General features: G+C 42.5%; 1 protein-coding gene across 1 annotated transcript in view; it reads left to right on the forward strand.

The window, feature by feature from the left end:
- The window catches only part of SEC63 (SEC63 protein translocation regulator), a 47,534-nt gene that overhangs the window by 17,153 nt on the left and 5,726 nt on the right, over nt 1-24,655 (forward strand). The window contains exons 9-19 of the mRNA XM_083176937.1: nt 200-294; nt 603-735; nt 827-919; nt 1,152-1,306; nt 2,003-2,150; nt 4,024-4,106; nt 4,193-4,252; nt 5,557-5,733; nt 9,999-10,148; nt 10,879-10,980; nt 19,542-19,640. Coding sequence (XP_083033063.1) covers nt 200-294; nt 603-735; nt 827-919; nt 1,152-1,306; nt 2,003-2,150; nt 4,024-4,106; nt 4,193-4,252; nt 5,557-5,733; nt 9,999-10,148; nt 10,879-10,980; nt 19,542-19,640 — 1,295 coding nt within the window. The remainder of the gene's footprint in view (nt 1-199; nt 295-602; nt 736-826; nt 920-1,151; nt 1,307-2,002; nt 2,151-4,023; nt 4,107-4,192; nt 4,253-5,556; nt 5,734-9,998; nt 10,149-10,878; nt 10,981-19,541; nt 19,641-24,655) is intronic.

Raw genomic sequence — 24,655 nt, forward strand, 5'->3', positions numbered from 1 at the left:
AAACCGTATATCCAGAGAATTTCCATGCATAGTGATGACTAAAATGTAGAGTTCCTGATTAAAGAGAATACCAAACTCCTTGGATTTAAAGATGAACATTCCATTGAATATTGCATTGTTTTTATTGGTGTATTAAGATGTGGCCAAGACTTGTTTTGTGTTCATTTGGAATGTATGTATTTCTGTAAATCTCCTTTAGGGTTAATTATGGTGTTAGCTGGGGCCTCGGAGTTTGATCCACAATATAATAAGGATGCAACGAGCAGGCCTGCAGATAATATACAGATTCCACAGGTAAGAGCCTTCTTCTCTGCATTTACTTTTCTCTATTCAACCCTTTGAGTGCCAATGTTGCTGTAGGATGTGCAAAATATCCTATAAAATTGCCAGGGTCGCTCACAGCAAACCTTTTTGTTTCCGCGAAATATTTAACTAAACTTCAATTAATGGACTTCAGATCATTTTCCGGCAATAACTAAAGTGATTCATATTCCTCGACTTATGACCCTGACTATTTTGCACATCTCACAGCAACTTTGTCACTCAAAGGGTTAAACAATGCATTTGTGTGCTAACATTACATTTTTTATTTTTTCATTTAGTTAATAAGAGAAATTGGTAGCATCAACCTGAAAAAGAATGAGCCTCCGTTAACCTGTCCCTACAGTCTTAAGGCCAGGGTTCTTTTACTGGCTCACCTGTCACGGATGCAAATTCCAGATATCCTAAAAGAAGGTGAGGCGTTTGATGTTGCTGGCTATGAAATTAACCACTAATTCCATTCGTTTCCCATTGCTAATAAAAAAAAATTTGTGTGGTCTTCCAGATCAGCAGTTTATTTTAAAGAAATGCCCAGCATTGCTTCAAGAAATGGTTAATGTTATATGCCAACTGATAATCATGGCTCGTAGTCGCGAAGGTAAGACTAGTGATGTTGCCACTATTAATGCTTAAGCCGCTTCACTGATAACTGGTAAGCTATTTTTGGGATAGAAAAAAAAAGTATTAACAGGACATTTGTATCAATACCTTTGGCAAAAATCATTGCTTGCAAACATTCTTCTAGCCAGCTTGGGGTCTTCTATCCTTGTGTAATATTTCTAGCTCATACATATCATTATGTTGTCTTCCATTTTCTTCTCATTCTGAAGAGAGGGAACTCAGACCACCATCACTGTCCTCTCTGGAGAACTGCATGAAGCTCTGTCAGATGACTGTACAAGGCCTCCAACAGTTCAAATCTCCCTTTTTGCAGCTGCCTTTTATTGAGGAGGATCATTTAAGACGAGTTTTTAACCATAAAAAGGTATGGAAGTTTATACACTATCTTACAGTGATGCATTAGCTTCTAAGGCTGTATGGGCACAGTTGGGTTAAAAATTATATTTTTCTTATAAAGTTTAGTTTCTTAAATAGAATAATGAAGCCACGCATCATCATAGTAATAATAATATTAATCATGATCATGTTGGTCATGAAACAATTGACTTGTAGTAATTAGGACACATTTATGTAGAAGACTTTTTATTACCCTGTCAAATTTGTGCTATTTTCTAAGCAATCTGACTAGATTGCTTAGAAAGTAAGCACAGATCGCTCCGGGTGTATGCCCAGAGAGATTAATTATCTCTTGCTAAGTCAGTGCATGCAGTCAAAATCTAGTCAAATTGCTTAGCAAATGACTGCAAATCTCTGTGTGTACAGAATGAGAGATACTGATCGCAGTCTCTCATTCTGAACCACTACCCGGCTTTTTTTTTTTTTTTTTTGTTTAGCACAAATCTCTGCATGTGTATGGGCTCCCCATGGGAGATGGACACAGGGAAATCGCCTACCCTAAATAGCTTAGCAAAATTGCTTAGCAGACATCTCTACGTGTGTGTATGCCCCTTAAGAATTGGGAAGACTTGTTTCTGAGGCTGTTGTCTTGCTTTGCAAATGTTGCTGCAGCTTGACTTTTTTGTTATAGTTTTGTTTTTCTTTGTCTCATACTTACTAATAGTTCAAAATCAAGACGCTTCGGGACCTGGTTAGCATGAAGAAATCAGATCGCCGTCTGCTTTTGAGCTTTTTGGAAGATAGCAGCTATGATGAACTAGTAGCCGTTCTCGGCAGCTTTCCAAATATCACAATGGAGATAAAGCCTCAGGGTATGTGGGCAACTGATTACAGCATACTGTAACATTTTAATTGATTTTGCTTTATTCCATGTATTTTTGCCCAAGGATTCCCACAGTATTGGCATCAGAAATTAGTGAGCTCACCCACTGCTAATACAGTCTTTTGTTTCTGAGTATATTTAAGAATCAGTATAAATATGAAAGGTTTAAACCTACTCAAGTACTGACTTTATCTTAGCCTGTGCCTCTTCCACTTCGACTATGTGTATTTAATTTAGAAATGCAATCTACAGCTGTACACCTATTCCAGTCAATAGGCCACGTGAGAACATTGCAGGGTAATGAGGATTAAAAGCTTGATATTTACCCTGGGAAATGATAGTTTATATTATATAAATGATCGTTTTCTATGTGCCACAAGCTAGTCACTTGGATCTTGGCTGAATGTGATTGCAATCAAAGTGCCCGGGGCAAGTTTCATGTGCATATACACTATATAGTTGTGATGGTGATGCACGGCACCGTGGGATCGATAGTGCAAGAAAAATAGACTCTGCAGGCATGCCAATTGTTACTATATTGTGTACCATCTAGTGTTCTAATATTTTCAAAAGCATCCATCTTCAAAATCTTGTATGGCTCCGGGGAGATCAAGGAAAATCATAGTCAGAATCGTACATAGCCAAAATGTGCTTGTACGAAAAAAAAGCAGAGTGATGCACCTTTACAGTGATCTCACAATTGACACCTTCTCCTGAGCCAGATAAGACTCAAGCCCCATACACATGGGGCAATCCTGCTTAGTGATGTATGGTAAGTGAAGTAGGACAGGCAATATCCCCGGTGGCTAGGTCGCCCATGCACGCGTAGCAATGTGTAATACAGTTTTGTAGTGCAAAATGGCGCTCAGGTTTGTCCTCCTTTTAAAACATAGAAAATGTCCCACAAAGTAGATTAATTAATTCAACTCTTCCTTTGGGTGTGGCCCACATTAGAAAGGAAAAGGGCATATCGTGTAGTATATCTGATTTTAGTAAATCCCCCAAGGTGTGGAATGTTTATAGAAAGGTGGCGTACCCCACTCACAATTAGAACAGGTGTGATCAGGTGCATAAAGGTATATTTATATCAGACTTCCTCACCTCGTGGACTGGGCCATACTAGACAGATCACTTATAGAATAAGCAATAATCGCCCCGTGTGTATGCTTCCTTACCTCTGTCCTCTGTTTTGGTGACTGGGAACAGCACACAATTGTTAGCTAAACATGAAAAGGTCAACAGTATCTTATCTGCATATGCAAATTTTCCAAACCAGATCTTTTGTTTTCTCATTTACAATTAAACACTTCACCTGGAAACATTTAAGAATAACTTGTCTAACTTTATAGAACAATAGATGTACTCATGGCATACAATAATATTAAGACATAGGAACAAAAATAACACCAAACTGTAGTTCGGGGTACACAGTGGTGCGCTGGATTACCAATGCCTTTATGCTTTAATTGCACCCCCTGGTTTTGCATAGCCATAACTCAGTTAAATGAAGATGAAACCCCAAGCTGCTGTGTGTGGTTTTTCTTTTGTGTTGCTTTTTGTTTTGTTTTTCATTTATATAACAAACCACTTAAAATACATCTGGAAATGTTCTTTTGCAAATCAATGTGAACAAAGTTCAAAGTTTCTAATATTGACATCACTAGGCTTGTATCCCTTCTCATTGCTTTGTCTGTTAATATTGTTATTGTATTACTGTCATGTTAATAATCCTAATATTTGTAGTATGCGCTTATTTGATTTATTTAGTTTTCTTGCTACTTTACCACTGTTAAATATTGACCACCTAAGCGGACATCTAATGAGCATGCCCCCAGTATTCAGTTTGTTTATTACTGTTACAGTGCTAGATGATGAAGATAGTAACAACATTACAGTGGGTTCCCTTGTCACTGTCCTTGTAACTCTGAAAAGACAAACCATGGCGGTAAGTTAAAGCAGCTTGTTTTATTAAAATACTTAAAAACCTAAAAACTTACTGAAGTTTTCATGCATATCTCTCCCCAAACGTAGGAAGTGTTTGAAAAGGAACACTCTACTTGCTCTGCAGAGGATCAGCCAGTGGAGGAAGGAGTAAGTGCGGATTCTAATTTCTCTATTCATATAATAAGACAAGGCGGTACTTGTTTCCTAGCACGGCGCCACCGATTTTGATTGTAGTGTAGTGGAATCAATGTAAAATGGTCCCTGAGACCCGATTTTACATTGATTTCAATGTAAAAAGCCCCAAAACCCCCCCATTTTAATAGCAACCCCCCCCCCCCCTTGATGGTTGAAATGGCCCCCCCATTCTTAACGCCACCCCACTATTGACGCCAACCTGAAGCGTGGCGAGCCCGCGAGGAGCGGAGGTACGCGTCCTCCGACCTTTTCATACCCCCACTATCCACGTCGGCGTGGAGTTGATTTTATATAGTGTAGCGAGCCACCGAGCCCGAATGGGCCACGATGGACCCGATCAACGCGATTTTGTCTTTCATCAGCAAATACACTGGTGATTGACATAAAATCGGTTGATCACATGCCTTAAGTACCTTAAAATTAAGGCATGCGATCAACCAGACGGGCGCCGTGCTAGGAAACAAGTACCGACGAGGCTTCTAGTTACCCTTTTTTTTTTTTATAACAGTACACCCAATCCATTAACTGCTCATGCCTGTGACACTACGTAGGCTTCTAAGCCTGATTAAGAGATGGAGATGGGCGCAGTTCTTTCAGAACTCAGCTGTACCCACCATCTAGTGCAAGAACATACTCTTTCTATATAATTTTCCATTGTAGCGTTTTTATCTTTTCAACTTCATATAGTAGGAGGGCACTGCTTTAACTGTGCTGTCTTTGGCAAGACTGATTTACACTTTATTACTGTGTATTCAATGTCATGGGAAGCGGAAGTCTTAAGCAAAAGATTCTTTGTACCCGTTAAGATGTCTAAGCATATGGATCCCAAGTTAATTCCTTTTTGTTTCACAGCAAAGGGATGATGTTCATTGTCCATAGAACAATCTTCTGCTCCTCATGGAGTACAACAAAAAGGGAAATAAGCTTGGTCATCAAAGGGACTCTCTTCCAATCTCTCAGAACAGTCTGTATGATGGGTAATTTGTCCACCTGGGAGTACTTATATGGGAGCCTTTTGCTTCTTTTAATGGATAAGTGGTTTTAGATTCCTTGATGACCAGAATCATATATTGACAGATGCGATCGGCATATCAATATTTTGTATCGTGGGTGGTAAATGGTTAACTTTCATTTACTTTGAGACTTTAGACTTTTTGGAAGGCAGTACAGTATCATGTATGTATTGCCTCATACCTGTGCATGCTATGTTAGATTTGTGTAGCAAAGCTTTATATAAGTTTTAATGTGTGTTTCAGCAAACAGAAGGGGGCAAAATAAAGAACAAAGGCTGGCAGCAAAAAAATAAAACTGCCAAAAAGTCTTCCAAATCCAAGAAAAAGAAGCCAGTAAAAAAGAAGGTGGCTACGCCAACTGTATTGCAGCCGAAACCAATAAAGCAAAAGCAAGCAAATGATGTGACGGGAAATGGGAATGTAAGTGTTCTATCTCGTGCTGTGCTTTTCCTCCCCATTTCCACCATTATACCATTATATCAGCTGATTCTGTTAAGTATATTCACTACGGTGTACAAAGACATCTCCAGTTTCTATAGCATAGGATCAATATAAGGATTTTTTTACAGTAATGCTTTCATTATCTGTTCTAAAAGGAAAAATAAATCTCTCCTAAAATGCCATGTAATAATCATCTGTTGTAATAACATCATATATTATTTAATCTTTTTTACACTTTTGAAAATCCCACTCTCTGGTGGTGTTTGTAATAGGAGCAAGTGGGGATTTGCATATTGTACTAATATGTGATGTGTGTCGACCAGTATTTTTTATTTCTGATTATCCATGGGGGACATTGAGCATGGGTATAGAGTGGAGCATGGTAGCCTGAGCACCACATGGTTAATGTTGTTTTCCCAGCAGCACAGATTCCCACTACCCTTTATCCCATCCCCTCTGCCGGCTAGTCAGTTTAAGTTTCTGGCCTCCAGAAGCGGGCTGGAGCGCTGGTGACTGGGTCTGTGGCCCAGCTGCAACCACAAAACCAATTAACAGGTAAGGGATCTTATGTCTGTAATCGCAACCTCACTAGGCCATCAGTAAAGATAGCTGTAACCAAGACATTCCCTGGAGTGGGCCAGGCAGGAGGTGGGCAGCCATTTTCACGGGGGATTTATTAAGCTTAGTGAAGCGATAAACTGTCTGTTTTTTATCACCGGCCAATTGGCTCTTACCTGTCATTTTTTCAAACCAAGCCTGTAACTTCACAGTAAGGAGCTGATTGGCCGGTGATAAAAACCAGACACTTTATCACTTCACCAAGCTTAATAAATCTGCCCCTGAGGGGTAGATTTATTAAAGGTCGATCAGGGGAATATGCGCTATCCCCATGCGTTATTGCAGGGATATCATTTCCCCCTGATCTATGACACCCGCTGAGTGTCATAGATCAGCGGCGTGGGGCAGGAGACATAGCACAGCTACGATATGACTGTATGTTGTGGTGACAGACAGGGTGCAGGGAAATATAGGGGGGGGGGGGGGGGGGTGACAGGGTGTAGGGGACTGTATAGATGATGATACACAGGGTGTAGGGAGGGTGACACAGGATGCAGGGGACTGTGTGTGGGGGGTGACGCGCTGCAGGGGACTGTATAGGTGGTGACACGCAGGGTGTAGTGACTGTAGGGGGGTGTAATACACAGGGTGCAGGGGACTGTATAGATGGTGATACACAGGGTGCAGTGGACTGTGTGTGTGGGGGGGGTGGTGACACACACGGTGCAGGGTGCAGTATAGGTGTTAAAAGGAAAGGTGCAGGGGACTGTAAAGGTGGTGACACGCAGGGTCTGTTGGGGGTTACCCATAGGGTGTAGTGACTTTAGGTGGGGTGAAACACAGGGTGCAGGGGACTGTAAAGTTGCTGATCTGTGGGGGCATAACACAACGGCAAACAAATGGCAGCGCTGCATGTAAAATTAACACATAAAGGGATTGCCTGTTATAGTAAATTTTATTAATAACACAATATTAAAACACGTAATAAAAATATAATATTAAAATGTAATTGATACCCTCTTCTGGTCACTAAATGATTTTAGTCAGTCCTCCTAGGCAAATATCGGTAGTTTTATAACAATTTGTTTGGCAAATGCAAAGTCTCACCTCTTTAATTAGGGATTATTTCCAGGCTTGGGTCCATGGTCCTCTCACTAGTATGCGGAGATGACTTTGTTTGTAGATTGAACAACTGCTGGAGGAATATCAAGAACCTTGTGGAGCATCCCAATAGGTGGTGTCCTTTAGCAGGATGCAGTATGTTGTAGATTTAGCCAACAAGTCGCCAATGCAAGATTTTTATGCACAGGAGTCCACCAGAGGATGGAGGTGGCAAGATTTCTTTAAGTGTCAAGAAGGTTTCTTGGGTGGGAGGGGGGGGGGGGGTAGTAAAGAGAATGGTGCGGATGGGGGGAAAGACAGAGCAGTTGGACAGTGCTGTGTGGATGAGGGGAACAAAGCGGCACAGATGGAAAGAAACAGTGGCATGGATGGGGGGCAAGAGCAGCATGGAGGGGTTAAGTATTTCTACCTACCCTTGGGAGTGGCAGCTAGGCCTAATCCTTGGGGTGTTAGCTAGGACTAACACCCTGGGCCATAGCCCTAACAGTGACCGCAATACTTACCTTGTCGGCAATGTCAGCTAAATAAATGGGGTAAGAGTGGTCAGGATAGGGGGGAGATTATGCAGAAGGGAGACAGAGTGGTTTGGATGAGGCGTAAAGATGCAGATAGGTTGAAAACACTGGCATGGTTGAGTAGAAAACTGGTTAAGATGGGAGAGAAGACCGTGTGGCAGAGTAATGTTGAAGAGGGAAACCGAGCAGCGCAGCATGAAGAAAATGGTGGTACTGACAAAGCACAGATGGGGAAAGACAGATGGTGCAGATAAATTAGTACAGACTTAGCACAGATGGGAGAACACAGCAGTAGGGTTTGGGGAAGACAGAGCAGCATGGAAGCGTATAATGGAATTATACGTAGATGGGGTATTTTAGTTTAACCAAAATGTTTGACGGAGCTAAATTTGTATACTAAATGAGATGGATGTATGGAGTGACAAGGATGTTGGAACAAGATGGGAATGTTGTGGTGCCCGAATGGGATGAGCGTGGGCACTGAGTGGGATGGGTGCACCACATAACTGCTTAGACCATCAGTTGTATAGACTGCATGTATGTATTCCAATGAGAACACAAATCTGTGAATTTGCAGCTCCACCATTGTGTGAGTGACAGCAATCTCACAGGCTGTGATGGCGTACCATGTCTGTATTGCGCAAGGAACACGTCCAAATAGGTGCCAGCCTTAATGATCGGAATTTCATTGCTTTTTGGCGTTTGGAGTGGAAGAGTTACAACAGGTTTCTGAAATGTCAGATCATGTATAAGAAGCCTTAATGGGACATGTGAAACTATATAAGGTTTTTTGTCTATGGAATATACTACTGGGTAGTCAGGCATTGCCAACCTCTGTCCTCAAGGCACACCATCAGTGCAGGTTTTAGTGATATCCAGGCACAGATTGATGATTTAAAGTAACTGAGGTACTAATTATGTTACATATGTATTGAGGACCGAGGTTTGGAAAGCCTGTTTTAGGTGGTCCTCTAAATACATTCAGTGCCTTTTGCCATATAAAGCTTGCAAGTGTTTATATAGAGAAAGTGTGTAGGGATGATGCCTGGAACACATGACTATGCCTGCCAATGGTCATGAAGCCAAGGTCCCTAGGGTAGGGGGTGCAGCTGTGTTATGCATGATTTCTTGTCCGAACTGTTCAGCATCTATTTGATCTCCATCCCAAGATCGATGGTCTGTGTGATGCTGGTTTTGCAGGGACTCAGTGTGACTGTAATTGGGTCTTAGGTCCCCTTCAAGCGCTAGCATGGGCATCCACTTTGTCACAGGCCAGGCTACGATTGGTCACCGTGCTTCAGGCCTCCCATTTGGTAAAAAATAGCATCCATTTTGGACCCATGTGTGGCTCTTTCTGACCACCCATGTAGGCTTACGAGGCTGAGGACTGGTGTCTGGATAACACACCTGTCAGGATCAGTCCATTTCGTAGGAAGCATTCCTTCCGATCAACATCCCAGAGCTTCAGGCATTGTTCTGTTTCCTCTTTGTAGAGTGGCCACGTGGTATCCTGCCACCCACCTTTTATATAATTCTATTCCTCGATACCTTTGCCTCCTCAGGTGCTGGGTTCTGGCAAACTATACCGAGTACAGCACAAGTGCTTGCGGTGTGTGTTTGGCTGACTTCTCCAATTTTTTATTTAATATGACCAGCCAGCTGAAGGGGTGGCGTGTAGGGTAGAGGGTGCCTGTGCTGCTGGGGAAATAACATTACCTATTCGTTAGCCATTTTACCATGCTCCACTCTCTTACTATGTGTTTCCCCGGTGTCCTCCCATGTTGTTTGTGCTGCTGTAGGGCAGAAACCAGAATATCCATCTTTTTGGGATCTCTGCTTGCACCTTGAGTGCTGCTTTGAATAGTTACGGGAGCTCTCTCCCGATGTTATACACAGTGCTCTGAATTGAATCGACCCCTATGATTCTTGAGTAATCCTTTACACAGAAACAATTGGTTAGTTTAATAAGTAGACTCTATTATACTAACATATTTGACTTGTTTTATGACATATAATATTTATATATATATATTTTTTTCTTCTTCTAAGGATGTCACGGTAAAGGAGGATGAAGAGGATGTTTCTGATAAAGGTAGTGATTCTGAAGATGAAGATACAAATCGGGATTCCCAGAGTGATGGGAGTGACAAGGAGTCTGATCGGGAGACAGATGAAAAACAGGGAAAAGATGATGAAACGGTAATGTGTAAAAGCAGCAGGGAGACAGCCATCAGAATGTATATATGTGACTGCCACACTCTGTTTGGAGCCCATGTGTCCATTTGCAATCTGTAAAATATTAAGAGTACAATTTTTTTTTGAGAAACACAATGTAATTCACTAATTTGCTAGTATAGGAGGTTAAAGATCTGTCTGAATAAACAAAACCTGTTGAGATCTGGGTAACTTTCAATAAATGACACATAAATATAACATGAGTGACACGCTCCACTCTGAATGGACAGGCAGCATTTGATAGCGGGCGCGTGGGCCAGTGACGCTGGTAGGGAGGGGGTAGCGCCCGGCACGGAGGACTGTTAACCCCTATGGCAGGCAGCCTGTTAACCCCTATGGCATGTGGTATAATAAGTAATGGTGTGTGATGTATAAAACCGGCTCGGGCCTGCCCTTGGCTCAGGATATATGCCATGTGAGGGAGAGTAGGCTTCTGTATGTGCCATGCTAGGGAAGAGTAGAGGAGGCTTTATTCCATTGGCCCCCAGAAAAGTTCAGGTATGACCCCGATTTTTATATGTGAGGAGTCCCAGTGACCCTCAATTTTTTTTTTTTTTTAGGTTTTCACGATCACTGGTCATCCAGTTTGGTTGATAATGATCAAATACCGTATACCAGTTCTTGAACTGTTTTGTTGTGAATCATAATTTGTGTGTTTGCCATTTTTGTTAATGCTGAAATCATTCTATTTTAGGAGTGGCAAGAATTACAGCAAAGCATTCAGAGAAAAGATCGAGCCTTACTGGAAACCAAATCAAAGGTTACACATCCTGTATATAGTTTATATTTCCCAGAGGTAAGTTACTTTCATTATTTTAAATATGGATTTAAGAATTCATAATGTCTGTTTTTTGCTGGAATATTAAAAGGATCTTAGTGGGAGATGTATCAAAGCTGGAGAGAGATAAAGTATCAACCAATCGTCTCCTTTCATTTTGTAGATACCGTTTGTAAAATGGTGGTGTCTGTTTTTTATTTTATAATCTTCTCCAAGGTTTAGCACACCTTCCCCTGTAGCATCAGTATTGTATGCTATTTATATTGCTAATGACTATAGGGAGGTAATTTCTCTTTGTATGAGTTTTTACGTTATGGTTACTAACTTAAATGGACAGAAATGTGTTAACTAATGCTCTTGCATAATAGGAGGGATCGAAGCTGAGAAAATAGCTTGTTGTGTGTAAATGGTAATATGGTAATTTCAGGTTGAGTCGGGGGGGGCTCTTTTTTTTTTTTTTTTTTTTTTCTTCATTCTCTAGGGAGATGGGCTTTTTCAGATCAATTTTGTAGCAAGTTTGCGTTCTCTATTCAGTGTTCTTTCCACTTAGAGGGTTTCCCTTTTAACACGGTTGACAACTTCACAAAACAATTTATCACAGTCTCTTGTCACTGGAGACATCAATTAATAATGCATTTGTGGTTCAGTAAAAATAAAGTTGACTGATTTATTCATTGTTTTTGCTCCTTTGGGTAATAGAAGAATGTATCATAGTATATAGATTACAAGACTGATTAAAGTCCGCATGACTATTATAGATGAGCAGGAATGAGTTCAATTCAATTACACTGTGTTTCGTTACTTGGAATCACTTGTCATACAGTATTTAATATTATTTAAGCTAATATTAAAAATGAAAGACAATATCTGCATGTCCATATTTTTAGATTTAGCATGAATGTTTTGTTCCAAAGAGCTGATTGATGTGTATGAATGTATCTGCATAATATTATCTTCATAGTTCCAGCTTATATTTTGAGCCACAACTAGTGTTATATGAAAAATGAAAGTAGTGAGTTTTTATTGTTTATTTAGCCATGGAGGGAAATGTAGATTTTAGGCATAAGAAGTGGTGCCAGGAGCATGCACAGCTTTCAAATAAACCGTTTTTAACTTGAACTCCTCCTTTTTCTATATTCTTTTGATTGCCTCCTAATTTTGCTCAAGTGAGCCTTACATTGTTGGTGGGGCTGCTAAATGGTCTTAGTTAGGGCTAAATCTTTATCTTTAGGTGTTCTTCATTTTTCCTCATTAGCGACTAGAGAGAATAGACTTGAGGAGATGCCGTCCACTGCACCTTCTAAGCAGATCTGCTTCCAATGTGGGATCACCACAGGAAGATGCCCGCTTCTTAACTCTTTAAGGGGTAGATGTATGAAGCAGTGATAAAGTGCCTGGTTCTTTATCATCGGCCATTCAGCTTCTAACTGTCCCTTTTTTTAATTTAACAGTCAAGAGCTGATTCACCAGTGATAAAGTACCAGGTACTTTATCACTTTTCCTCCCTTATCACTGCTTCATACATCTACCCCAGAGTTCCAATGTTTCTATGAGAGATGTGCAAAATATCCGCTAAAAAATGCCAGGGCCATAGTCGAGAGTTGTGAATCATTGTAGACATTGCCGGCAAATCATCTGAAGTCAATTAATTGAAGTTTAGTTAACTATTGCGCTTCCCCCCGCAAAAAAAACCCCAGCAATTCACGGTGAGCGAGGTTTGCATTTTTAATGGTGCTCATAGGGTTAAAGTCATTGAGATCCCTCCCATGGCACTGGAAGTACAATGGTGGGTACTTGTGTAGTTTCATGGCGGCAGTTACATCGTCAGCGTAGTGTCCCTGTCAGTATCAGCGTCGTGTTCCCGCAGCCAGCGTAGTCCGCGTCCCTGGGACTGTGTGTACGTTCACGGCTAACCGGCGCTTACGCAGTCAGTGTAAAATCCATTTGACCGTAAACATGTGTCATCATTGTTTCAGATGGATGACCTGACAGGTGTGAATGTGTTCCTGAAACTCCCCCACTATCCATGCCAGCCTGAAGCGTGGTGAGCGGACGCGGTATGCCTCCTCTTAACCTGTTCATACCCCCACTATCCACATCGGCGTGGAGTTGATTTTATAAAGTGTAGCGAGGGGACGCGTATTACTTGACATGTATTCCGCGTCCCCTCTCTGGGCTCGCCACGCTTCGGCTCGGTGGCTCACTGCGCTCACCACACTTTATAAAATAAACTCCACGCCGACGTGGATAGTGGGGGTATGAACAGGTCCGGAGGACACGTACCATGTACTCTCGCCACGCTTCGGGCTAGTGTGGATAGTAGGCGATTGAAATGGAGGCATTTGCCAGTAAGTAACATGGATCAGTGGCAAATGCATCCATTATTGTGCATGAGAGGCACTTGCGCACCGCACCCTCCCTTTGTGCATGAGACCCACAGGCTACCGAACCCCGTACCCTGCCGCATGAATGACTAAGATGCACAAGCATATGAAACTCTTGTGCGTCTCAGGCAGATGGCGCGTGCCTCCGCCAGCGAAGGGGATCTGGCGGTTACCGGCGCTGTGTGAGAGGCGCTCACTAGGCTTGCCGGGAACAGAGCTACAGCTCGCAGGGACAATACGGTGACGCTATGCTGACTGCGCTAGGCTGCCGTTGGGCTGCGCTGACATGGAACTACACAAGTACCGAATGGTGTTTCAGTTGGATCAGTCTGGTTCAGATTCAATTAACACTCATAAAGCAGAATAATATGTTCTTGTAGCATGTTGCTTTTACTGCGTTTCTCATTCCTTGGAGGTCCTGGAGGAGGTGTAGTTTTCTGCTTAGGACCTACTCCTCCCTGCACACCCTTCCAGCTGTTGAAAGCACTATAGGTAATGGTGTCCTCGGAGACTGGCAGCCAATAGTTTGGCATCACCCGCAGAGCTCTATGTGCGTGTCATCTGTAACTCTGGATTTTTCTTACGTGGGATGTATAGGAGGATCATTTTACATTTGCAGTCATATTCCTTTTTTATGTTGTATGAGGAAGACACGGGTCATACCATATCCAAAAAATAATCTGAGTCAAGAGTCTCCATATGTGGGATGACCATAAGAATTTTTTTTTAAAAACTTATTTGTTTAAAAGGCTTTAAAATATTGGTAAAGGCTTTGGCCATTACCAATAAACTGTTGGGAAGATAGTGTACAAATTGAATAGTCATCAAACAAATATTTAACAGCAAGAAAAGCAATTTTCTGGGAAGTCATAAAAAACAGCCGCTATGTAACCAGCGAATGAAAGGTATGCCTCTTCTTTTTTTTTTTTTGCCCTGACTAATGTTAGTATTAACATAATAAACAATTTGTTTGTTTAAAACCATTAAACACAGGGCATCATTAATGTTGTGCATGTAGGATTTCTGCCTATTGACAATTTGCTAAAGACCAACTGGAGTCTAAAATAATACTATGCGGCTTTAAAAGAGAAATGGTTACATCGTAAACTAAACATGGAATTCCAACAACAGAATCCCATAATAGAAGTGATGGAGGCAGTAGAATGGTTTTGGGCTGTTTTCCTGTCTTCGGACTAGGAAGGTTTGCTATCCTTGCTGGATTGTACATTCAGAACTTGTTTCCTAGCACTGCGCCCCCGATTTTGATCGTAGTACATCTAATACAATCGCATCGCATGCAATATAGCGGCATGCGATGGGATTCGATTTTTAATTGTACAAGCACCCTGATGGGTGCTTACAATGTTAAATGCACCCCTATTGTCAACGCCCCCCCACTATCAACGCCAACCCAAAGCGTGGTGGCCGCAGTGAGCCCACTAGGGACGGCGGTACGCGTCCTCTGAACATTCCATACCCCCACTATCCACATTGGCGTGGAGTTGATTTTAGATAGTGAGCGAGCGCAGCGGATTACTTTACATGTATTCCGCGTCCCCTCGTGGGGCTCGCTGTGCTCACCACGCTTCGGGCTCTGTGGCTCGCTGTGCTTGCCACACTATCTAATATCAACTCCACGCCGACGTGGATCGTGGGGGTATGAAAAGGTCGGAGGAAGCGTACTGCCGCACTTGCCACGCTTCGGGGTGGCGTTGACAATGGGGGTGCATTTCACATTGTAAGCACCCATCAGGATGCTTGTACAAATAAAAAATATTTCATTGTTCATTGTACAAGCACTCCTGATAATTTAAAGGGAATATCGCATCGCACACCACTAAGTACGGTATGCGATGGGCGCCGTGCTAGGAAACAAGTACCATACATTCTATTGAAGAATATCAGGGTATCTTGGCATTAACTTTGAAAAAGTGTTAGGATCCAGGGGGATTAGATCATTAGGTCGACACAAGCAAAAGGTCAACGTGGGGTTTTTCAATTTTTTTTTTGGAACAGACATGTGCCGACAGGCGGTATTTCATGCCCTACTATCCACTAGGGCAGTGGTTCCCAAATTGTGTGCCGTGGCTCCCTGGGGTGCTTTGGGACACTTGAAGGGGTGCCACGGGTCCAGGACCAATTCAAATTATTTATGATCAATTATTTATGGACAAAACCAGTGCTGGTGGCTGCCAATCATAGAATATGTGTACAAACAGAAGCGACTCATGCCTTTTAACAAATAACTGAACCTAAAATTCACATAAACAAAATCTACTTAATTTTATATACTTTTATTTTTGGCCTAGGGGTGCCGTGCAAAAATGTTGATACTCTAGGGTGCCGTGATTGGAAAGAATTTGGAAACCCCTGCACTAGGGTGTGATGGAAGAATAAAATAGCCCGAGCCATGCGAGGGACATGGTGCTACGTTTCAGTGTCCATGTCAACGGTGTCGACATTCGGGACAAAAAACTGTGACGAGCCCCATGTCAACCTTTTGGCTGTCGACCTAATGCTTTTGTCGACCCAACCCATGTTGGCCTTCAGTCATGTCGACCTAGTGGTGTCGACCTAATGCTTGAAGACCTTGTTGCTGTCTATCCAATGATCCCATTCCAGATCCAGCAGGGACGTGCAGTCAAGGGTGGCAGTGGGCGTGGCCAAGCAGCAGGCTGTAACAGTATACATATAGAAGTGTCTCAGTGACAGGGATGTGCTGTCTGCCTATATGAAAGCACACCCCTGTCACTGAGGGAAGATTAGTTTTGGCATAGTGACAGAACAATGGACAGACCCCATGGTGGCTTGGTGGGGCCAGCGCTGACTAGGTCTGTGGGGGGGAACGCTGGGTCCATGTTGCTTCTGTGCTGACAGACAAGAGCTGCTCTGCTGCTTATGCAGGCGGCAGCTCCCACACCTGCCTGTCAGCGCAAAAGCAACCTGGACCCAGCACTCCCCACAGAGCCTGTCAGTGTTGGCTCTACCAAGCCAGTGCCTCCCCAAACACTAACGTCACTGCACGCCACTGAGATCCAGTAGGTATGGTGTCTAAAACACTCAGTAGGTGTTATTTAGATGCTTCTTTGGTCACCTACAATAATGGGCTCCGATTAGAACAATTCAATTATTGCTTTGATCGGACAACCATTACAGACTCTGTTTAGCCGCGAATAGCGTCTGAGCCTGTCTAAGCCCTGGTTTGGGCTCCTAAAACGGACTTTTGTGCATATTTCTTTTCGCCACCTCAGGAGGCAGCAGTAAAGGAATATCATTCCCTTGGCAACTGGACGTCTCAACAGGCCGGCAGTTGGAATTGCTCAGTTTTGCACCCCTAGTGAAAGCAGTGGTGGACTACAATTGAATCGCCAATGGGTTTGGAAGATATCCATTACTCTTATAAATATGAGCTTTATATGAAAAGTTCTTTGGCAGTCATTTTCAAAGTTACAGACCCCTTACTCTTGTAGATGGATCTAAATGTAAATCGGGAATGTCCAACTTAATGATGCAAATAAAACTAAAATTGTATTTATTAAATGGAGTGACACACAACCATTTTTTTTTTTAAATTAGGAAATGTCAAGAGAAATGTATTCAAATAGTAACATCATATACTGCTCTTACTATCACAGAAATGTTGTATAATCCAATAGATGGAAATAAAATAATAATAAACAATGACATTTAGATGAAGATCACAATATGATAAGGCTAGATTTTCATACAAAATAGCATAGAATGAAGAGGTCTTGCTATTTTCTGCTATGTATTTTATGCCACCTGTCACTAAGGCCCTTATTCTGATCGGTGAGGCCGGATCCGAATATGCGGCCAGGACCGTGCGTGCGAAACCCCGCCTTCCATACGGATCGCCAATTCCGTCCGTACGCGGTAAGAAGCTGGCCGAACGGTCCGCACGTGTATTTTTCACGGAATACGCCTCCTCCATCTCAGGGAACCTCCCCCATCATTCGAATGCAGGACCAAGTGGTCCACCAGCTCCCGCAACCTCAGACCACACGGACATTTTTCCGTGCAAAAGCAGGGATATGGGCGGGCAGCTGACATCCGGCGATGTCATATGTCCGCCCCCTACACGTGCGTCACGGCCGCATTACCATACGTACGCCCAGCGTTTGCATGGGAACGCCCATGAAACGCGGGGCGTATGCATATGGTAATGAGCCCAAATAGCCCTTCACGCCCCTCTCCACCCCCTGTTCGGCGTGTTCAAATTTCATGCGGGATTTGGCCGTACGCCCTGCTCGCACATGCGCAGAGACGCCTCTGCACATGCGCAGACACAAAACATCGGCGGCACGAACGCACGCGGATATTACCGCACCAACCAGAATAAGGGCCTAAGAGGATGTGTGTCATGAGATTTTGGGAGAAACTAGTAAAGGCGGTGGGAGTCAGGTCTGATTGTGTGGTCTTACCTGTGATGTAAAGAAACACAAATTATCTGGTCTCTTTTATCTACACTGCCAGTATTAAAAGCCTCCAGTGTTATAATGAAGTAGGTAATGTATAGTAAGAGAATGACCATAAACACACAAGTCGGCCTACCCAAAATGTTTGAAGCAATAGAAAATTACAGAAAGAAGCTTGCTTTCTTTCTTTGCTAGCAACCAGATACAGTGTGGTTGGAATTCACAATCCATGCCATTAACAGTAAAACTACACATTTCCTATGTCTGCTTAATCTCACTGCACTGGCACCTTTGTGCTCTCTGCAGTTTCAAATACACAGAATGTGCTATTTAGAACATCACTATAAGCATATGTTCTATAAAGCGCTTATCGCACAATTGATTTCCATGCAGAACAGTTGAAAGAGTGCAATAATGTGAAAAATCCTGTTGTGAAACCATGGTTTTATGTATTTCATAGCTGCTCACCCCTTCTGGGGAACACCCAAACCCATAATGCCCTTGCTTATTTTAGAGGCATCTCAGAAGTTTAAAAACCCTATTCGTTGCATTATTGGTATGTTGTCTAAGGCTCATTGGCATACTACTCTTGACCATCTCTTGCACATCCTCTCTTCATGGTTGGCATTGGGGTGGTTTGGTGGCTGTGCCATTTCCCTTTGTTTACCTTAACAGACTCTTACATGGAGCTGTTTTTTAATGTCTTTAATAGTGTTCATTCTAGCAACCGCCATCTTTGAAAACCCATGCGGTTCTTCTTCCCTGCCTGGGGCGTTGCGGTCTGCTGTAGTGCTTCTAGCACAGTGTGCTCTGTATATCAGCACTGATATGCAAACCAGACCTGTGCTAGAAACGCCACAGCAGACAGTGACACCCCAGGCAGGGAACAGGAACTGCATTGGTTTTCAAAGATGGCGGGTGCTAGAATGAACACTATTTAATCACACGTATCAGCTCATTGTAGTTGTTGTGTTATGGGCTAATTCTATGGTCTTGTCTCCATGTTCATAAACTTGTTCCTAAGCCCCACAAATTATTTAATTTTTTTTTGTTTATTCACTTTCGAAACTTGTCTCACTTGTAATTGATAACGTGCCAGAATTTTATGCTCTGTTACGTTTATACTATTTTTTGTTATAGGTTGTTTTGTGTGTGTTTTTTGTGATTTTTTTTTTTTTTTTTTTTTTTTTTTTTGGGGGGGGGGGGGGGGGGGGAAGGGGGGTTGACTTTTTTTTTTTTTTTTTTTTTTTTTTTATGGTAACTTTTGACAAAATGCAAATAGCATTGAGTGAACAAGTATGAGTCTTACTAATTCTGTTAGACTCTGCTAGTTGAGAAATATGTTTATTCAATGCCACCCAGGAGCCTCAACAACTTATGCAGTTTTATAGCAAATGCAATCTGGTGGAGAAAATGTGAAAGTAGCATGCTGTTCAATACGTTGCATAAGGGCAATGATCCCTCGTGCCTGGAACTTGCACATCCATTTTATTTGGTAAATGTAAAGTGGGAAAATGCATAAGTGTGTACAATCTGTTACACTTGCTACTGTTGCAGTAAGGGTGCATAATATTTCTCATGAATATTTGATGAGATGAGTCTTCACAAACCATAGCTACTCTTAAGAGAAATGAAGCACAAAAACAACTATGGCTGTATTGCTAGGTACATTTTTGTTTTATTATTCATGTTCTAGTAGGTTTATGTTGTATTGTCAGAAAATGGATTGTGAAAGAACTGACCATTTTCTCTCTTGTAGGAGAAGCAAGAATGGTGGTGGATTTACATTGCAGACAGAAAAGATCAAACATTAATTTCTATGCCGTATCATGTGTGTACACTTAGGGATCAAGAAGAGGTGAGTGCAGTGCTGCTTCTGTTAAGGTGGGGTAAGATTCTGCCTGCGTTTGAAAAGTAAATTAAATACCATATTCTTTGCTCTATAAGACGCACCTGACCATAAGATGCACCTAGTTTTAGAGGAGGAAAACAGAAAAAAAAATATTCTGAACTAAATAGTGTAATGCCCGCTCCCCCTCCTCCCCTTGTACTTGTATGTCTGCGCGCCCCCCCCCCCCCCAGGTGTGATCCCAGATTGCATAACCCCCCCTAAAACTAAGGGGGAAGGAGTTGGGGGGACCAGGGGAAAACTTAACATTAAACACCCACTACCTCTTTCATCCCCTATTACCCTCCCTGTCATATTAGGGGTCACTTCATTTGATTTGTGACCCCTAGAAATAAACATAACGGCAGAATTAAGAACAGTAGCAGCAGAAGCTAGCAAAAAGTCTCATGCAATGCATACATACAGTAATTGGGCACTGATAGGCTGGTAAGAAAAGTGCTGTATACCTCACCCTTGGGAGAGGTGTACAATGAGACTGAACCTGGCTCCTGAGACTCGCTGTGGCAGACTTTTTATAACACTCACTGCTGAGTATCTCAGAAGAAGGGTATGAAATGGTCTATAACGGCTGGGGGAAGGGCTAACAGGGGAGCCAAAACTCCCTTATGCTGACATTTCTCTCCAGGGCTTAACCAGCTTAACATGTCCCTGCTGCCCGTTTTATACTATGTCCTGGTGGCCTAGCAGAGGACGCAAGTTAAGCTTTCTAGCTATTTATTATTTAGTCAGCTGGCACCTGCAGGAGAGATGCGGCGCAGCAGAGTGATGCGCCTGCCACAAGGACCCAGGGGGGGGGGGGGGGGAACCTGGGGCCAGGAGCAGCAACCATGGCCGTGGTAATGATCTCCCAACTCCTCCGTTACACCACTGATGCAGTGTGCTGTGGGGTCAGTTCCGCGAATGGGGTATCATCGGTGGGGTCCCTGCGCTACTAGTTCCAATCTGCCGCAGGGGCCCCGCCGATGATATCCCATTCGCTGAGCGGACCCCACAGCACACTGCATGATCCCCACTTCTAAGTTCCTGACAAGTGGTGGGGGAGCGGGCTCTGCTGCAGCTCCTGGTGCACCAGCATCCAGGAGTGTTTTTGCAGGTTTTTCAGTATTAGTTCCATAAGATGCACACACTATTCCCACCACTTTTTGGGGGAGAAAAAGTGTGTCTTATGGTCCAAAACATACGGTGCATTTTATGTTAAATTAACCCCTTCCTGACAGAGCCAGTTTTTGCGTTCCTGACAGAGCCCTTTTTTTCAAATCTGACATGTATCACTTAAGTGGGGATAACTTTTTTTTGCTTTTACTTATCCCAGTGATTTTGAGATTGTTTTTTCGTGACACATTGTACTTCAAATTAGTGGTAAATTTGGGTCGATACAGTCTGTGTTTTTTTGTGAAAAATACCAAAATGTCGTAAAAAAATGGAAAATTTAGCAATTTGCAAAATGTTAAATTTTCTGCTTGTGAGACAAATAATCATACCACTCAAAATAGTTAATAACTAACATAGACCATATGTCTACTTTATGTTTCCATCATTATTTCAACTTCCTTTTAATTTTTTTGGACACTAGGAGGCTTACAATATGAATAGCAAATTCTCAAATTTTCAAGAAAATTTCAAACACTGATTTTTTTAGGGACCAGTTCAGTTCTGATGTGACTTTGAGGGACTTGTATGTGAGACACCCCCATAAATGATACCATTTCTAAAACTGCACCCCTCACAGTATTCAAAACAGCATTTTGGAAGTTTGTTAACCCTTTAGGTGTTTCACAGGAATTAAAACAAAGTGTAGGTGAAATTTCAAAATTTCATTTTTTTTGCAGATTTGCAATTTTAATACATTTTTCTAAGGAACACAGTACATTTTACTAGATAAATGTGACTAAAAATTGATTCCCCCAATTCTTTTGTTTTCATAAATATCCTATATGTGGCCCTAGTGTGCACGTTGACCAAACCACAGGCTTCATAATAGAAGGAGCACCTACTTGATTTTGGAGCCTCCTTTTTATGAGATTATTTTTTAGGCACCATGTAGGTTTCTAGGCACCATAAGATGCTAAAATGTAGGAACCCCCCCCACAAGTGACCCCATTTTGCAAACTACACCCCTCAGGGAATTCATCTAGGGGTATAGTGTACATTTCAAACCCCCAGGGGTTTCACCAATTTTGATACAACTGGGCAGTGAAAATGAAAAATTACATTTTTTTACACAAAAATGCAGTTCTGGCTCAAAACTTTTCATTTTCATAAGGTATGAAGGAGAAAAAGCACCCCAAAATCTGTGCCCCAATTTCTCCCGAGTATGGCAATGCCTCATATGTGACCAAAAAATACCAGTTGGGTGCATGGCAGGACTCAGAAGGGAAGGAGTGATTTTTGGTGGTGGAATGTTGGTGGGTGCTATGTCGCATTAGCAAGACACCCAAAGCACCAATACAGTGGAACCACCCCACAAGTGACCCCATTTTGCAAACAACACCCCTCAGGGAATTCATCTAGGGGTATAGTGTACATTTCAAACCCCCAGGGGTTTCACCAATTTTGATACAACTGGGCTGTGCAAATGAAAAATTACATTTTTTACACAAAAATGCAGTTCTGGCTCAAAATTTTTCATTTTCAGAAGGTATGAAGGAGAAAAAGCACCCCAAAATCTGTGCCCCAATTTCTCCCGAGTATGGCAATGCCTCATATGTGACCAAAAAATACCAGTTGGGTGCATGGCAGGACTCAGAAGGGAAGGAGTGATTTTTGGATTTTGCAGCTCAGATTCTGGTGGAATGTTGGTGGGTGCTATGTGGCATTAGCAAGACCCCCGAAGCACGGTGAAATGATGAACCTAATAATCCATAGATGTGTGGTATATTTTAAAACACTCCTTTATACATAGGCCGGGTTTGTCGGGGCAAGTTTCACAGTGGAAAATAGTTTCCTTTCTTATTCCCTTTTTATAGCAAACTTTGCACCTTTTTTGTGTCCTGCCCTTTCTTGCAGTGGAGGGGATTTCGTTCGGAAAATGCTGCCCTGGTACAATACGGGGGCCAGTACTAGAAGTACTGGGGCCCTCTGCCTGCTGGTTCCCAAATACTAGGCCCTTTATGACTTCCTCTTGAAAGTGCATAAATGTCCCCCTCTGGCCGGTAGAACGGAATAGCACGTAAGCGTTATACAGTGCCATCTGGATGATATACACGGCCAGCTTCTTGTACCAGATTTTTGTTTTCCGCAGGGCACTGTACGGCTTCAGTACCTGATCTGAAAGATCCACTCCGCCCATGTACCTATTGTAATCCAGGATACAATTAGGTTTTGAGGTGTGGGTACTGGTACCTCGTACAGGGACGGAGGTGGTACTGTCTCCGTGAATTGTTGTCAGTATAAGGACATCCCTCTTGTCCTTATATTTGACCAACAACATATTTTCTGTGCATATTCCCCTGCTTTCACCCCTTCTCATTACTTGGGCAATGTGCGTTTTTGGGAGGCCTCTTTGGTTCTTGCGCACAGTACCGCAAGCTGCTGTACCTCTTGAACCAAGGGCCTTAAACAGGGGGATGCTAGTGTAAAAGTTATCCACATAGAGGTGATAACCTTTATCCAGGAAGGGGTGCACTAAATCCCAGACAATTTTTCCACTAACACCTACGAGGGAGGGGGGGCATTCTGGCGGTTCAATTCTTGAATCCTTCCCTTCATATACCCTAAACCTGTGAGTGTACCCTGAGGTGCTTTCACACAGCTTATACATTTTTCTGCCATACCTTGCCCTCTTACTGGGAAGGTACTGGCGGAATTTAACCCTTCCTTTAAAATGTATAAGGGACTCGTCTATGCAAATGAATTTATCTGGGATGTACATCTCTTCAAATTTGGCACTGAAATGATCAATGACCGGCCTGACTTTGAATAGCCGGTCAAAGGTGGGATCATCTCTGGGTGGGCACTGTGCATTATCGTTGTAATGCAAAAATTTAAGGATCGTCTCAAATCGAGCCCGGGGCATGGCCATACGGTAAAATGGGGTGCTGTACAGAACATCTGTACTCCAATATTGCCTAATTTCTGGCTTTTTTACTATGCCCATATGAAACACCAGACCCCAAAACGTCATCATCTCTACTGCATCTACAGGGGTCCACCTAGCAAATGATGACGTGGGGTTTTGAGCAATAAACTGCTGGGCATATAAATTAGTTTGGTCCACCATTAAATTTATAAAATCATCAGAGAAAAATAATTTGAAAAAGTCAATTTCTCTGAGACCTGTGGAATCAAATTGGATTCCTGGCATGGCCAAAAACTCAGGAACCTGGGGCTCAAAATTGTCTGGTGGTGGGGTCCATACGAGATCAATTATTGGGGGGGGGGGGGTCTCAGCTGCTCTACGGGGGCGTCTTTGAGGGGGTCCCTCATCACCAGAGGAGGAAGAGGAGCTTAAGACGAATCCTTCAAATTCCCCGCTTGCCTCACTGGCTGTGTCAGAGTCAGAGGCAAGCATGGCATATGCCTCCTCCACTGAATACATTCTTCTGGATGACTGGGATGACATTTGGGATGCCATTTTTATTTTTGTGTTACTGGTAGTGAAATGTTTCAACACGTGTATAGTGTAGGGGGGGGTACAAACTTTATTTCAACCCGGGGGGTATGTAGTGTGTAGTGTGTATGTAGTGCAGAAAAAAAAAAAATACTTTATACAAAAAAAAAAATTGAAGGGGTTAAAAAAAAAAAAAATTGAAGGGGTTAAAAAAAAAAATTGAAGGGGTTAAAAAAAAAAAAAAAAAGATCCTGCGCCAAAAATTGAGCACAGATGTTGGTCAGTAACGTCCGTCACTGAACAGCGCTCAAAGGCAACAGGAATTTGATCAAAAAAAAAAAAAATAGATCAACCCTGTGCCGAAAAAGATGATCAGTGATGTACGTCACTGATCAGCGCACAGTGGCCACAGGAC

The sequence above is a fragment of the Crinia signifera genome, chromosome 3 (genome assembly GCF_055691185.1).
Source record: "Crinia signifera chromosome 3, ASM5569118v1, whole genome shotgun sequence".
Lineage (NCBI taxonomy): Eukaryota > Metazoa > Chordata > Amphibia > Anura > Myobatrachidae > Crinia > Crinia signifera.